Source organism: Silurus aristotelis (genome assembly GCF_946808225.1).
Source record: "Silurus aristotelis genome assembly, chromosome: 15".
Lineage (NCBI taxonomy): Eukaryota > Metazoa > Chordata > Actinopteri > Siluriformes > Siluridae > Silurus > Silurus aristotelis.
In genome coordinates, this window is record NC_139588.1 from 13,508,683 (window position 1) to 13,526,547 (window position 17,865).

At 35.2% G+C, this 17,865-nt stretch overlaps 1 protein-coding gene across 1 annotated transcript in view; it reads left to right on the forward strand.

The window, feature by feature from the left end:
- Positions 1–9,494, forward strand: part of LOC310737676 (homeobox protein OTX2-like) — a 14,461-nt gene extending 4,967 nt beyond the window's left edge. Inside the window, exons 3-5 of the mRNA XM_083562157.1 lie at positions 7,126–7,230; positions 7,642–7,793; positions 8,507–9,494. Coding sequence (XP_083418283.1) covers positions 7,134–7,230; positions 7,642–7,793; positions 8,507–9,187 — 930 coding nt within the window. The 5' untranslated portion in view covers positions 7,126–7,133 and the 3' untranslated portion in view covers positions 9,188–9,494. The remainder of the gene's footprint in view (positions 1–7,125; positions 7,231–7,641; positions 7,794–8,506) is intronic.
- Positions 9,495–17,865: the final 8,371 nt, after the last annotated feature.

Consider the following 17,865-nt stretch of genomic DNA (forward strand, 5'->3'; position numbering starts at 1 on the left):
GAGGGAGAGAGAGAGAGAGAGAGACTAAATAATGATATTCATTTTACAAAATGGGCAGCAGGAGGAAACAATGCTATTAACTATTTCCACAAGACACTCTTTTTCATCTAACTGTGAAGATGCCCATAATAACATTATTAACAACAACAAAAACAACAACAATAATCACTGTATCTCAAATAATACATTTAATGGCATGTTATTAAAGGCATCATGCTTGATTTTGTAAAACAAATGTGTTTAATACAGTATATATATATATATATATATATATATATATATATATATATATATATATATATATATATATATATATATATATATAATTTTTTTTTTTTTTTAACACGTTTGTATATTATTCAAGTTTACACAGTTTTTGAGATTCTTTTATTTTATATTTTTGTTTTTATAACACTACAGATTAGACAATAGTGCCTGCTGCAAGGTTCAGTCTATAATGTACTCATACTCACTTGTTGCATCAACTTACACACACAAACTTGTATGCTTGCTGTTCCACATACATACATGAGTAACTGTGTAAATGTTGATATTGTGAAGGGTTCTGTGAGGAGATTTTATTTAGCATATTTGGAAGGAGTCTCCAGTGTGTAGCAGATACTGAGCTGATAATGTGGCCCATTGGGGGGTAGAGTTAGAGGTTGGGGGTTCTGGGAGGATTAGGGGATGCCAGTTGGATCATTTTACAGCTGCCGGACCCTGGGCACCCCCTAGCCTCCTACACAATGAGGATTAAACCCCTCTTGTTCTTAAACTCTAAAAACAGCAGGGTGACAAAGACTGTATTTCTTCCTTTACTCTTAGCATTAAGCTGCACTGGAGGGGTAGGTTTGGGTTTAGGAGGTAGGGGGTCCGTCACAAAAAAATTAATCCCTGAATTTTTTCCCATTTGCAAAGTGAGATTTAGATGTTTATATATTGATAGTGGAATCTAAAGCAGAAGAATAAAACCAACTTAGTGCAGATATGCTATTAGTTAGTCCAAATAGTGAAATGACTGAAAACACTGAAACTTCCCCCAGGCAAGATTAATCAATTAACCATGTTACAAAGCTTTATCCACAAAACATCTTTTCCAAATGAGATTACCAAAGTTAAGACATGGGTTTACAAGACAGGGCACTTCCACATTTATAGATATTTACTACATAGGGGTGAACAGATAATGCATGTAAATCTGAACATAAATACTGTTGTTACATCCTATAGTCTGCTCTTTTTAAACATCGTATTAATAACATAGTAATTGCACTCTAATAGTGACCAATATAGTCCTTTTTAACAAATTGAAAGATTTAGAGGTTGTGCCTGACAAGGAACTCTTTTACCTTGTGTGCATCACATTTATGGTCAGGATCAAGTAGAGAATAAGTGTAAGAGGAAAAGATAAAAAGTGGATTAGAGGAACCACATGACAAGTCCCTTCGGTCGAAACTGAATTTCCCTTTTTAAATCCAACAGCAAGACGGTGATGTGGGGCAGAGAGAAAAGCAATGGACTTATAAAAGGCCCTCTTTTGTAAGAAACTCCAAGAAAAAGACAGAAAGGATTTTGCTTTGCCTGTCTTCATGACCTATCAAAGCCAATCAGTGTGTAAAGCCTTTGGAACATTGCTCATATTGCAGGCTCCCTCTGACAATGGTGCATAACGATGGCCGCCACACTCATCACATCCAATTTATATCGTCTTGGCCAGGTCCACTGAGAAGAGCAGAGGGAGGGAAGGGCATGGGAGCTGGGGCTTTGTCCAAACTGCACCATTAATGTGGGAATGGATAGTAAGATGGCACAAAGTCGGGCAAGTGCTTTGTCTTCCGTCTTTTTTATTTAATCTCTCTTGTTTTTTTTTTTGTCAACATGTACATTCTACTGACTTTACTGGAGAAAGTTTGGTATCTATAAAAATGCCTTGACTTTTCTGAACATATTGTGTTCTTACCAGGTGGTGAAATATTTTTGAGGTGGTTGATAAAAATCATCTAAATGGTCCAAAATATGTTTTTATTGTAATGCTCAAAGAGACTGATTTTATCATCAAGTGCAATCCCTTAGTCTCAGTGTAAAACAAATCCTTAGAGATAAAAGAAATCCTGCCACACATTTATTCACCCATACATAGTTATACTTGTGGCTCCGTGGACACGTTTGAAATCTTGCATTTTCCCACTAACCCTTGTTAATCTCTCTTCTCTTCTTCTGCACTGACTGAAGTCATTAGACCATCTTCCTACATGCTTCCCACTTCTTTCCCTTTGCAAGATAATATTTACCTGTCAGCCCAAACAATGACTGGCTCTTGGCAATTAAGCAGCGATTCATACAAAGGAATCCGTGGCACTCTGGTCTAATGGCATTACTTTGGGGACAATTTATCCACTGAATAGTCAACAGGATTTTGTCTCTCATGGGGAGAAACTCTGCTTTACCAAGTTACCAGTATTACAGGGCTTTAACTTAAGCTTATATTCAGTGTTTACAGATTAGTGGCCCCTCTCCCCCATAGGTAGCAGAAAAAGGTTAGGATCATGGGCCTGTGGTGCTATATTGATTCTTTTGCTTTTGACTATTTCTAACCTGCAGGCTGTCCAGGGAACATGTATTTTGTATAACATATGAATTAAACTAAATATTTTATTAAAATTAAATATAGGCTTCAGGGCTGAGCTAAATATTTTAGTATATATACATATATAAATATATATATATATATATATATATATAGATTTATATATATATATATATATATATATATATATATATATATATATATATATATATATATATATATATATATATATATATATATATATATATATATATATATATAAGAGCCCTGGAGCTCTGGCTTGGCTTTATCAGCTGTTCTTGTTTCTTTTGGTAACTCGTGCTTTAATTTTAGTCATGTAGCACATGGTGACCTCTGAACTCAGCAAAGCTCAACTTAACTTGATGCTTGAAGACCCAATGGCACAGCCAACTCTATTACCACACAGTGAGAGGCTAATTACTCCATTAGTACACCACAGAAGCATAGCTACACACAGCTTGTCTCTGTTCTCTTTACCAGCCATTTTAATTACCAGTTAATTGTCTGCCTCTCTTCCAAGTTTTAAACACACTGTATTTAGCCTGCTGTTATTCCAGGTATTTTGTTGCTTGTGCTTAAAGACTGTAAAAAATGGAAATTCTTTAATTGACGTCACCTATAGGTTTTCTTATCATTTGCACACTGTTGTGGGAGGAGCTGGAGCCTTTTCTAGGAATGCGAATGCAAAGTAGGAATACACCCAGGATAGCACATCAGTCTACCACAGGGGACCAATTCACTTACTCACATGTTTTTTGTGGTGGTGGGAAGCAACCAAAAAATCCAGAGAATCCCAGAAAAACACAAAGAGTAACTTAAGCTTAGCATAAAATTCAGGACCCTGAAGCTGTGAGGCAGCAACTTTATCCTCTGTTCCATCTTTGTTGTATTTGTGTGTTAAAAACACTTTTATTCCTATGTATTGTGTTTATCAACACACATCATATTGGAGCTCATAATATATCATTAATAATGAATTACAGTTCTTTTAAATTAGCAGAGACACCAGGATTATGGGACACTTTGTTAATCTTAGTGATGTGGAAATTGATGATGCTGACTGGAACTTGAAATTCCCATGAATTTTTTTTTTTTTTTGCTTTCACTGAAGGAACTTTTTTAAATTACAACTCATAGTTAATTTGTACCTTTAAATATATAAATATAAAATGTAAATATTTTCTTAATGTTTTGACAATCGTGTGTGTGTGTGTGTGTGTGTGTGTGTGTGTGTGTGTGTGTGTGTGTGTGTGTGTGTGTGTGTGTGTGTGTGTGTGTGTGTGCGCGCGTGCGTGTGTGTCTGACTGGTGGATTTGGGTCGGCTTTTCAAAGACTGGCTTTTTTGCATTGTTGGTCTGGAGAGGATTAGGGCCGGAGAATGGACCTTCTAATTAAAAAGGATAAGGAGGCAGAAAACTAGTGAGAGGCACATAGAAGGGCCGAGAGAAAGAAAAAGAGTGAAGGAGCCGTTTGAACGAGAGGAAAAGAAAAAAGAAAAGAGAAACAGTTTTAGGCATCACTTGTTCAGACAGACAGCTATTCAGACCAGATTAACTTTACACTTCACTGTCCCACTTCATCAATTCTTTGCTATTGCTATTTTTAATCACTCTATCCCTTAGTTTGTTTTGTAAATACATGAAGCAAATGGAACATTTACAAGCCACTTCTGTTCTTGTGTGTCTCAAACAGAATGCATGTTTACTCCGGCTGAGTGCAGAGGCAGTAGGTGGGCTGTTTACTGTAGGATTTTTACAGTCTTTCCCACCTCCATTCCACCCAACTCCTCCCTTCTGTCTGTAGGTGTTCAATTAGACCAAGCCTTGTCCACAATCACAATGTGTCCTAATTCACAAACAATCATTTCCCAAAGACCACAAGCAAATAATAAGCTATACTGCTTGCTTAAATACATCAGAACCAAATAAAGTGTTTTACTGTTGGCCACACATAATTTTAACGTATGTAATATGTCAGATTTAATAGACTATATACTTATAGTGTATTTTTTTGTTTGGTTGTTAATTACCATTGCATTGGCAAGTATGCAGCAGTGGTCTAGTAATTATTTGCCATTTGTTTTAGATTATAGGTTATTGTGTCATGTGTTGTGATACTAAAAAATGTTTAATGTAATGTATTTTGAATTTAATTTTAAATGAATGGGTTTCTGCCATTACAAAGTCTTTCGTCTGACAAATGACAACGTTTCTAAAGATATACGCCAAGTTATAAGCATGATGCTATTTCATGTAAGATTTAGAAGCTCTGTCTCTGAGCTGGACTTTGACAGATAAAATGTAATTTCTAGTTACAAAGTATATCATTTCTGATAAAAGGTGTGTGTGAGAGACAGGAGTAGAAATAACTAGTTTATGACACCTGTAAAAAAAGAAAATGAAAAAGAAAAAAAAAGAAAATAAGAAAGAAAGAAAATAAGAAGAAAAAGTAAAAAAAAAAGAAGTCTGAGTTTTGTATAGTTGTGTATTTGTATATACCCATCAAGTGGGCTGTCAGACAGCCTTTTCCAGGCACATTCGTGGCTGAAGGAGTGTCACCTCACCTTTTTAGCGCAAATGTCTGCGTGTTTTAAATGTGAAATGACTTTGTCCTGCTCCTGGTGCATCCTCGCATCTTTCTTTCGATCTACATAAATGTATTAATACCGCGTGCAGGAAATGCTTCCAAAAATGTACATAAATTTGCTGTCGTGCCTTCAGGACATTAAAGACAGGAGAAATGATCGTGATGAGAGTAAAATAAAAAAAAACTTTCATTGGAAAGTTTTAGCAGCATAAAAATCATACATTTAATTCAATTCATCATGCCATCAATAAAATGATTAAACATAAGTACATACATATTGTTAAACATATTTATTTAAAAAAAATGTTGCCTTCATAAACAAATAATAATAATAACAACAATAAAAAATACATGTATACAAACGAAAGGCTTGTTTATAAATGTGTTTGTTTATTTATGCATTTGTTTATTGATTTATTTAAACGAATATTGCCCTCATTGTAGAGTTTGAGAAAGTGACATGTTTGGGGGTGGTTAGAGTTTGTGCTGCAGGCGTTGGAAAAACAATGCGGTCTATTGTGTTGTTGTGTTTAGGTTTTTTTTTTTTTTTCGGGACGCAGAACATGAATGAGCTCGAAAGCGCAGTCACGCGCAGCGTCGCGTAATTAGGGCAGCGCGTGCACGCGGCCCAGATTAGCTCGTTCATTTCTTGGAGGAGAAAAAAAAATTAAACAATAAAAAATGCAATAATTCATTTTTGAGCGGATGCTGGAGCAACTGGTGGATGAGGTCTGGAGTTCAGTCGTTAGGTTCTCTGGAGGATTTCCACCAGATCGCCCGTGTTTCCAGCACATTCCCACTGTGTTCTAGGTTTGATCGATATGATTTGCAGTGCTTAAATAATACACATTTTATACAAATCACGCCGATGTTTTTTCTTCCAAACCAATGCCTAATTTTTTTTTCTTTTGTGAATATTAGCACTTTTTCCTGGTGCATTATAAAGGTGAGAAGATGGGCCATTTGATACTGTAAGACGATGGGCTGTTTGTTTAGCCTAACTCTGAATAATCCTTGTTAATCAACACTTTCCGAAAGTCCTAAATCTAATTACCGGGTGCAATTAATTAAGGGAGAATTACCGGGGGGGGGGGGGGGGGGTCAATAATGTGTAGACCAGAACTCCCCGAGGCTCCCTGTGAGTTTCTTGTCATTGACCAAGCTGCTGTTTGCATTTTAATGGCAACGGATTGAAATGTACACGAGAACTGAAAACCACTGCTTCAGCTGAAGTTGCAGAGCCACAGCACGGAAAGCTGGGCTTTACAGCTGGACCTCATTGTTTATCGCCAAAGGGGCTTTTGTTATCGAAATCATTTATCTGGTCAACAGTAGCCTTTGTCTTTTGCAAATGGCCCCCAATCAGTCTGTCTACTTTAGAAACAATTAGCTTGTCTTGAAACCCCATGGCCACTATGTAAATGCCTGCGCCTTGTAGTGTGCGCAATAACTTGGGTTGCGCGTTAAACAACACATAAGTGCACTTAATAGCAAGCTTACAGTGGTGCGATCACAGCTCAAAATCAACCACAACAAGAAGCAAAAAAACTACTAATATATACACAGACAAACAAACAAACAGGCAAATAACTTGAGGATTTTTTTTTTTGGAGAAGAGAATGTTTTGGGTAGAAGAAAAAGAAGCAACGAATATACAAAATACTAAGTAGGGTGTCATCTAATACTTAGTTGACGCCCTGATTGTTTAGGTTTTCTTCCCAAAGAAGGCGTGCTGTAATTGAGGGATGGTTTTTTTGGCCACGCCCCTTTCAAATACAAGCCTCGTCTGCACCCCAGTGGTCTGCTCCTTGTCTCCTGTCCTTGTCCTTGAGCACTACAGACTGAAACGAAAACACGAGCGGACAGTGTGAGGGATATTTTTTCCCCTGTCCGATCTGACATTAGTGAACAGAGAAGCTTCTCTCAACCAGGAGTGATCATGATGTCCTACCTGAAACCTGCACCGTACACAGTGAACGGGCTCAGCCTGGCTACTACTGCGATGGAGCTGCTGCATCCGACTGTGGGATATCCAGGTACAATACAACTCCACTCCTGATTTTCACTACGATTAGATGAGATAATAACGATTAGAAAATAAACGATTACTTGTATATTTTAGGAGACAAATAACTCTAAAACCTAAAACTCTAAAATCATTTTTTCGATGAGTGGGCACTTTTTTTTCCATTAACCAACTTTATCCTGGGAATCGAATCGAATTGAGTGTCTCTGATTTCTTGTTCGATGCCTAATATTTATTTATGACCACACAAAATGACTACCAAAGTCTTCAAACACTATTATCTGTTACAAAACGAACCTCCTCTTTACTACAGAATAGCCAGTATGGAAAATAAGTGTTAAACCGTGTATTCACAGCAATTTCCAAATGTAATGAAACACGTGTAAAACATCCGTCTATTTTTTGGTGTGTCTCGCGGCAGGAACCCCCCGGAAACAGAGACGTGAGCGGACGACGTTCACGCGCGCGCAGCTCGACGTGCTCGAGACGCTGTTCGCCAAGACGCGCTACCCGGACATCTTCATGCGCGAGGAGGTGGCGATGAAAATCAACCTGCCTGAATCTCGGGTACAGGTGAGCAGCTCGTCCACTTTTTTCTTTCTTTTCAAATCATTTCAATTCGTCCATTAAAAAATATATAATTATAGAACAAACAAAAAAAATATCAATGACTAATTATTGCAGATTTGAAACAATCGAATGTTACATTGGGATTATTTTTTATTTTTTTTGCTGTAAATTATTTGTTTTTAATAAACACGTGATTCTAGACAACTATACTGCAACCCTGCACTTTTGGACTTGTATTATCATTTTGCAATGCTGTAATTATTCATACCGTATACTAATTGTATAAAAAAAAATCAAATGTCGTTATCTTTATTTATTACTTTGTTATTGAATTTTCTTAAAGCAGCAGCACACCATTAATTCCGTTTACAATCAACACTTGGCGATTAAAGTGATTTTGATTAGAACTATAGTGCCAAATACTTATAACTATAGTTATAATCAGAATCATTTTAATCGCCAAGTGTTGATTTTGCAATTTTGGAACAAACTAATTCTCAAAATACTCCAAAAATATTTGTCATATCGACTTGTAATTAGTCGTAAAAAATGTAATTAGTTATTAGAGAATTATGAACTAATGTTATTAGAGAATTAGTTGTACCAAAATTGCAGCAGTATCTACATCTACAGCCGCAAAATACAGATTCACGTATAACAATGTTTTAGTGTCTAACTTTTGTTTTTGTTTATTTAATTTGACACTTATTCAACAGGTCTGGTTCAAAAATCGAAGAGCGAAATGTCGTCAACAGCAGCAGCAGCAGCAACAGCAACAATCTCAAACTGCAACGCAGAACAAAACCAGACCTGTCACCAAAAAAACATCTCCAGCCAGAGAAGCAGCAAACCCTGAGAGCAGCAGCAGCAGTAGTGGTGGTGGTGGTGGTGGTGGTGGTGGATTCAGCGCCACCTCAAGCACATCGTTACCCGGTGTTTCCAGCAGCACTGCCCCAGCATCTATCTGGAGTCCGGCCTCAATTTCTCCGATCTCAGAGCAGCTCTCTTCTTCCTCCTCCTCCACCTCATCCACATCTTTATCCTGTATGCAGCGCTCTTACCCGGTCACTTACACCCAGGCGCCCGGATACACTCAACACTACGCGGGCACAGCGTCCTATTTCAGCGGCATGGACTGTGGCTCCTACCTCGGGTCTGTGCATCACCAGCTTAGTGGCCCAGCATCCACCTTGAGCCCGACCAGCACGAGCACCAATCACCTGAGTCCGTCCTGCTCCCTCACAGCTCAGGGGTATGTAAGTTCCGGGCTCGGGATCAGCGCGCCGTCCGACTGCTTAGATTACAAAGACCAAAGCGCCTCTTGGAAGCTCAGCTTCAATACCGACTGCTTGGATTACAAAGATCAGACCTCCTCATGGAAGTTTCAAGTTCTGTAATGACATTAAAAAAAAGAACAGAAATGTTAAATTATTGAATGTATCTGCTACATATGATGCTGTGAGTTTGTAGAATTCTCCTCTCCCTCCTAAACAATGATGATGAAATAATCCATACTGAGTTTGTCCTGTTTTTAAGATAAATATTAATTTTTTTATTAAAATATGAGGATAATATGTAAACCAAGACCACCAGTGTAACTCGTGTCTTCGTTCTGAAAACCTGTCAATCTGACCTAGATATCTGAATTCCTATTATGCACTATTCTATTTATGACAACAAACAAAAAATGTTTTTTTTTTCTTTTCTTTTTTTTTTTTTTTCCGTAGAAGACAATCAGTGTAAATAATCATTTCGGTATTTGTTTTTGTTTGTTTAGGTTTTTTTTTGTAGCCATAATCTTCTTGAAAGTGTGAACTGTCGTAGATCATTCGAAATACCCTCATAGAAACACTATGCTGTATATTTTGATAGACTCGTTGTTCTTTTTGTTTTATTTTATAATTTTGTTAACGATGACGCTAAATTATTCAAGTGCTTGTTTATACAGTTTTTGACATATATTAAAACATTTCTAATTTGAACAAATCGACCTTATATTTTATTTATTTATTTATCTATTTATTTATTTATCTATTTATTTATCTATTAAAAGAGCCGTCTAATTCAAGATGAGTAATGTCATTGTCACTATCAGATTACAGTTCATTAGGTCAGCTTTTTTTTTTGTTTGTTTCCTGAGTAAAGGTGGTAAATAACGATTACAATTTCCTGTACTGGGATATAATGCGGATTAATCTATTATTTTAGAATTGGTGATTAAAATAGACTATTTCGCAATCATTTCTGATTTTAGTCTATGGCAGTTTTTTTATTTTTATTAACAAGACTGAAGCCTGCTGTAATTGAGGCATTTTCGTGTTGCTTTCGAGTAACGCTGTCCATATAGACACCATCAGTGCTAATAATAATAATAATAATAATAATAATAATAATAATAATAATAATAATAATAATAATAATAATAATAACAACAATAATAATAAGAATAATAATAATAAGAATAATAATAAATATTACTATCATTACTATTGTTGTTGTTGTTGTTGCATGAAGGTAAAACATTACAATTTTGCATTTTCGTTCATTTGACATGATCGCGAGTTTGGCATGCATAAAAACCAATTCGATATTACATTTAGTAAATGAACGCTTTGTTGTTGTTTTTTTTTTGTTATTGTTTTCGTTTCATTTGTGTTTTGAGTTTAAGTTTAAAGTGAACACTTTGTTTTTAATTCAGGATTAGTGGGTGTTTTCTCTCTCTCTGTGTGTGTGTGTGTGTGTGTGTGTGTGTGTGTGTGTGTGTGTGTGTGTGTGTGTGTGTGTGTGTGTGTGTGTGTGTGTGTGTGTGTGTGTGTGTGTGTGCACTGCCGTGCCCTGCCCTCTCAGTGGAAAGGTTTTGAATGTTGTTTTAGAGTAAAACAGGGGGTAGAGTTCAGTACTCTGATCAGAAATCGTTCTCTTCTGTGAAACGTGAAACCGCAGAGTTTTACTCTGATCCACTGCGACCGATAAACTAATAGAGCTGGAAACGGATTCAGCTCAAATAGCTGGGAAATAATGGGAAAGTCGCTCATGTGGTTAAAATAAAAATATATATATGAATGTTTATTAATAATAATCATAATTAATAATTCTACATTTAAGTGCAGCATATTGTGTATATTTAAATGCGTATATTTCACTTGCACTGACTCAATAATTCAGAAGTCATCAAATTCGCATTAAAGTGTGAATTTCTGTAAGAATTTTTAAAATACAGTAAACAAAAAAAAAAAAAACACTACTCATTCTCAGAAGTTACTACTTTTCATAAACCAAAAACATCTTGGCCTAATTGTTATAAAAAAATTGAGATTTCGTTTTGTTAACAATTTTACACGGACAGCGGTGCTGTTTCTATACAACATATCTGAAACGGAAACTCAATAATAACCCAATCAATCAATAAGCAATAAATACAAGTAAATAAATAAATAAATAAATAAATAAATAAATAAATAAATAAATACGAGATGATTTAATAACACATTACCACACCTGCATTTACCAGTTTTTCATTGTGCACACTAGAATGCTATTTTGCACTGCTGACATATTTTAATCCGATGCATGATTTTGGACGGAGATCCACTGATTCCAAAGCATTTCCAAACCCTAAACGAACGATGTCAACACATTTCGGAAAGCACGGACTGAACACACACAGCCATTAGTGCACCGAGTAGCTCACTAGTAGTTTTCTTTTTAAATACTGTAACCATGCTTATGAGTAAAATTATTAAACATCTTCAATAAACTGTAGAAATTAGTTCTATAATATGTAGGGTTAAAAAACAAACTATTATAATGAACAAATAATTTTGCTTTGCTTATATATTTAGCTTATTTTATATATATATATATATATATATATATATATATATATATATATATATATATATATATATATATATATATATATATATAAAATATAAGCAAAAAATATAAACAGGGGAAATAGGAAAATAATTAACAGGAAAAACAAAAAAAAAGGAAAACATTACTTTATAATAACTATTATTTTGCTTATATATATATATACTAATTTTCATTCTTATATGGATTCCGCTGAAATCATCAATATCCAATCATGTTATTAATGTCTTAAAACAGAAGAAAATGTCAATGTCAAATCAGCATGTAAATTCAAGTCAAGTGAGTTTTTATTGCTATTCTATTTTATATATATATATTTGTATAAGTCAGTGTGTTTTGTTTGATGTGGAATTATAGTACTTAGCAAGCTGGATGTGATTGTGCACAGACAGAGACATGTGTTCAGTCAAAACAGTGGATATAGGACAACTCTAAAGCTGTAAGCTGATTATAGGTCTTTTAACATGTAAAAAAGAATTCCACTTAAGGGAAAATGCTTTTGTGAAGATTAGGCCTGACTGGGCTGAAAGGGGAATATGAAGGCTGAATCTGAAAACCTTTACATTTTTTATTAAGACTTGACTAATAAAAATAAATAAATAAATACTCTGATCATTATAACCTGAAGTTATTAGCAAGACATCTTTTTTTTATCATCCTGTGAAGGTCTATTCCTGCTTCACACCTATTGTTATAAGAATTGGCTTTGGATCCACTATGATGCTGTCAGGATGGTGGATAAAGAGGACTGAATGTATCTCCTGAATGCAAAAAGTCACACAGGATAGTCAATATGTGATTAAAATTTGACTTATGGGTGTTTGCAGATATACAATTCAGTTTAAGTTAATCAAAAATAAACATTAATTACTAGATCCCATTACACAAACATGTCGTAATGCTCCATGCAGTTCTGATGGAGTTGAATATATATATATATATAGTACTACCATCTATGCCAACAACATGCTGTACAATGACATCAAAATAGTTGGATAAACCAAAACATTTTTCCATAGTTTACACCAATCTCAGTGTTGCACCTTAGAGTTCCCAAATGACTTTTGAGCATGTGCTCCTGTACACCAGTCTGCATCACATGTCCACTCCACAGTGTGGTCCAGGCCCATGAACCTTTAGCTCATCAGAGTGTAAGGCTCCCTGATGACCTGGATTACACTATACTGTCCCTGTGATAAATTCATAGTAACTTCTATGACACTATCACATATTCTTTAAGACGTCATTAAAAATGTATGTATATATTTAAAGATTAATGAGGACCGTTTGTTTCATGCTTGGATGTTATATTCAGATACTGAGTCACAAAATAAATAATAAAAATTAGTTATGGCTTGAAATCATTCAGTTTCATTCAACATGCTCTCAAAGATGCACACACGAGCAGATGGGGAGGTCATAGAGGAGAGACGGTGGTTTTGGGTTTGTCAACAGATGCCCCTTCACAGCCCTCCCTCTTTTTCTGGCCCACCTGTTTATGGTTGTGGATGGCTCTCATGTCTCTGTGTATGTTTGGATGTAAAGCTCATGAATGCTGGCACGTGCAGGTCTGTGGACCCTCATGTTGGCGTAGCGGTCATTGTGTACGCTTTATTATTGGGGAGTGTGTGAGAGTGTGCATAGTAGCGTGGATGAGTGTGGCACAGCCATGCCCCCCTGCCTCCTGAAGCATGGTGAGCGTGTCCCCTCTGCCCCCCGTCGCGACCACACGCCTGGCCACCTGCTCTGGGATTAAGGGTACATGCAGATTACACACGTCATAGTGAAAATACACTACTGAAAATATGCCACTCGGAATAACAAAGTCTTCACAAGAAAGTGGTCACAATTTGAATCCAGCAACTAGTCCCTGTCTGAGATGTTTCCAATGATTATGATTCACTTTCCAAACTTCTTAGTACATTTTAATTCCAGTTACAATTTCAAACTGCTCATTTTCAATAAATTTTTTATATTTAAGAAAAAGACACGTGTCAGGAATAATTAAACATCAGCTGCTCTTTCATTAATTGGTAGTTAATGCAAAATATATAACAAATATATAAAAGTTGTATTTTGGTGAAGATAAAATCCCTTATAATCAGATTATACAAAGTTTACAAAATATATAGGTTTCATTTTAGCAAATTTAAGTGTTCCAATTAAAATTGAACATGAATTTCTATAAAATAGACCACTGTTTTGTTCATGTTTGTTTTTTTGTGCTGCTTTAGTCTGATATGTTTGCAGGGAAGTTACATCTCTTTTTGTAATTGTGACTAATTAAAACCCCGTGGCCTACATTCGGAGACAAAAACACCCAATGTGTTATGAATGAGTGATATAAGGGGGAAGGGTAAGAGTATGAAAATAAAGAAAACAATAAACAATGAATAAACACAAGCAATAAACAACACAAGTGTTGGAAAAACCAAAATTATGCAAGTGTTGGAAAAACAACAATCCTCATTCTTAATCGAAATGAAGTTAAGTATAATTCAATAATCTAGAACCAACAAATAAATAAAAACAAACAGGGTCATTATTAAACTTTTTACTACAATATAATGGCCATTTATTAGAGTCTATTCCCTAAGTTTCCATCGCCAAAACATGTTATCCTCAAATTTTAATAATTTAGTTTAAAGATAATTTAAGGTTAAACTCATTCAAGTGAGCACTCAAACAGATTGATAGCAATATTAAATTTTTAATACAATTCTTTTGAGGTATTTTGATGATCTCATGGAAAAAGGGATGAAACAATGATGAAATCAAAATGACAATTACAATTGCATGAATTTCAATAAATAATAAATAAATGAATATACAAACAAACAAACAAACGAGAAAGCAAACAGACAGGAGGAACGAGAAACAGATATTAAATTAATAAGACAAACAAGCATGATAAATGATTATGTATTGGATAGAATAAAGACAGCCTTAAGAGTCAGCCGTATTTCTGTGTCATGCAGAGATGCTACATACGCTGGGTGCTGTTCCCCTGTCCTCATTCCTATATGACCTCTTTAGGAACTTAATGAAGCATGAGAGAAGTAATTGTTTTGTCTGCCCTCAATTATGCCACCCTCATGGAAATTTCTAAGAAAAGCAAAATTAAAAAATTAAAAAGACTTTTGTGTGGGTGGGGCATAATTAACATTAACATTATAATAAATATCATTCTTGGACAATATTAAGTAATATTGACCCCTGACTGTACACTGCTTTTACTGTCCAGGAAGTACCAGAGAATCAGAAACATCAAATTGCTATATTTGATTTGATACATTACTTTATATCACCTATGTAAATAACACAAGACAAACCTGTTTACTACATCATTTATCATTTTAAAAGCATTAGTTTGTCTTGAACTTTTTAAAAACCTTTTAGCATTTTTCCTTGAAAAATGACATCAAGAACTTTTGTATTACATTCATCAGTTCTGTAACTCATAAATCTTTTTATTTTATATAAAACTTTGCATATAATATCATACACACACACACACACACACACACACACACACACACACACACACACACACACACACACACAGTCTTTTGGAAAAGTTCTGTTGTACATTTCATTCTCTCTCTTATCATCCCTTTAAAGTTGTAGGGTTTTGGTAAAATCTTCCTCCATGATGTAAAATCACACAGTCAATCTAAGACGAGTATTTCAAAAGAGAAGAGGATAATGATGAAGGGATGGGAGCCCTGATGTCATTTTGAATTTTACTTTCATCTGCCTAAGCTGCTGTCCTGCTTCAAACGGATTGGTTGATGTTGTCATCATTTGTAAATGAGGTGCAAAACAGGGAGATGAATACTTTCGACTGCTAATCTCTTGCAATCTCCCATTCTCTCTCTCTCTCTCTCTCTCTCTCTCTCTCTCTCTCTCTCTCTCTCTCTATCTCTCTCTCTCTCTCTCTCTCTCTCTCTCAGACTTCAGATTTCTTCTGACTTACTACTTAACCTATTCAGTCATTTTCCTAAAGCACCTGATTAGTCTTTCACTCCAACATACTTTAGTATAAAACTCCCCTGTTTTTGTTTACAAGCAAAACCTGTGTTGTGCAGTTTTCAAACAAATCTGATGGAAATGAAAACCTCATAAACAAATTTGGCTTTTTTTGTCGGGCAAAGAAGGACGCTGTACACAAACTTGTTTGTGTCCACTTAGATTTAATCTAACACATTCTTACAAAAGACAAAAAACAAAACCTAAATAAAGCCCCATTTGTATTGTTACCTCTACCTACTTTTTGTGAAAAAAAATTCTGTGTTGTTTGCTGGCTTTGTAAACAAGACGTAGGTCATTAATTTAATTCGAGAATTATAAATTAATAACAGACAAAATGTTATAAAACTTTCTGTAGCATTTCATCAGTCAGTCAAACAACAGGTTTATAACAACTTTCTAAGTTTGTCCTAGATGATGTCAGCTTCATAATTAGCCAGTTAATTAGCCCCTAAAACTGTCCCATCTTTCTTTATTCATTCATGTTCATTCAATATTCATTTTTGTTCTCAGACAATATTCATTCTAACTGCATATACCATTAAAAATGTTTTCAAACAAAAAGAAAACATTAAACTGGAAGATTAATTTAACATGCGAATCCAGACCAAGACCTGCTACACCTGAAAGAGAGTTGTTTGTTCCTGTGACCTCTGCTAGTAAACTTGAAGTAAACAACAGTGCCTCTCACCCTGCAGCTGCTCTACATTTACATTTAGATTTACATTCAGTCATTTTGCAGATGATCTTACGAAGAGTGACACAATATGTAAACAGATGAAGGTTTAACAAACAAAGTACAAACAGGGTCAATGTGGATGTCAAACCTCACACTTTTCCTACATGATACCCTAGGGCCGGAATAACATCACTGAAAAGGTTTTTAACTGTGAAGCTCTTTACAAGTGTTAGTGTGGTATAGCTGGTCATTTGAAAAGGCTAACCTCAAGAATTGCAAACTATAAATGCAAGAGCATCAATACTCATTACAACGTGGATGAAGATGAAATGCACAAGCAGAACAAAATTAATTTTTGGAACTTTGTGGATGAAAAATGGAAATATTGGATAATTCAACATTCAACAAGGATGCAGGGGACTGAACAATAGCAATATCATATACAGGATATAGATTCAAAAGAAGTGTTAAGTGTCCTAGAGTTAAAGAGCTGAGCTGGGCTGTGGATGTATGATGGGTCTCTAGTTTTATTTTCTGTAAAATATTTATCTACTTACTTACATTTTTACAAGTTTAACAGCACATTTCCATTTCCTGTGGCCTGCAATTTTACATCCATCCATTTTTTTGGTTTATTAGACTTTCAGTAGGTCAAAAGTTTATTTTGCTATTATTTTTAAGCTATTCAGCTGCTTGAATTTTAGAATAAAATATTTCTGGTAGCCTTCCACAGGATTCTCACAAGATTAATATTGCCATTTTTGATAATTCTTTCAAATAGAAGTATAATTAAGACGGGCTTCACAGTTGCTTCTTCCTTTTTTCTTGTATCACAGCCATTCAGGCCAGGGTGATGTAGGATTCTCTTAATCGTTAGTGTACAACCCCAATGCAGAAAAATACTCATTTGGTTCCCTTAAACTTTTTAAACCAAAGTCTTTTCATTACTGGGACTTAATATTAATTCATCATTAACAAATGTTGTGTTCCAAGATGTTTATGTTTGCATACAAATTTGCATATTTGCTCATGGAACTTTCAGTTGTTTGGAAGTTGCTCTAAATCAGATATCAGGTTTATGAAGATCCATAGGTCTTTTTTTCCAGAGGTTTTGGCTGAATTTTTCCATGGTATCAAGAGCAAAAAAGGCATTGGCTATGAAATTCTGCCACATGTGCACTCACAGTTAACTTCTTATTATATCAGCTTTCATGTCACTAGCTTGTAATAGTCATTATTACAGTCGGTCATTAATGTCTGGAGACCTCCAGATATCTAACCTTCACTTCTGGGTCTAGAGAATAATTAAGGGTTATTAGCACCTACTGAAGAGTTTTACTTGAAATCCTATCTAATAGAGACACAGTGTGCTATAAGGAGTCCTCCACATGCTTAAGATTTTCCTGTTCAGAGATATTGTGATATTGTGTCCATTTACAGCCAGGTTTTGTAGGTGTCTGAGGCTGACTCAGCTGTAAGGAGTCCCTTTTT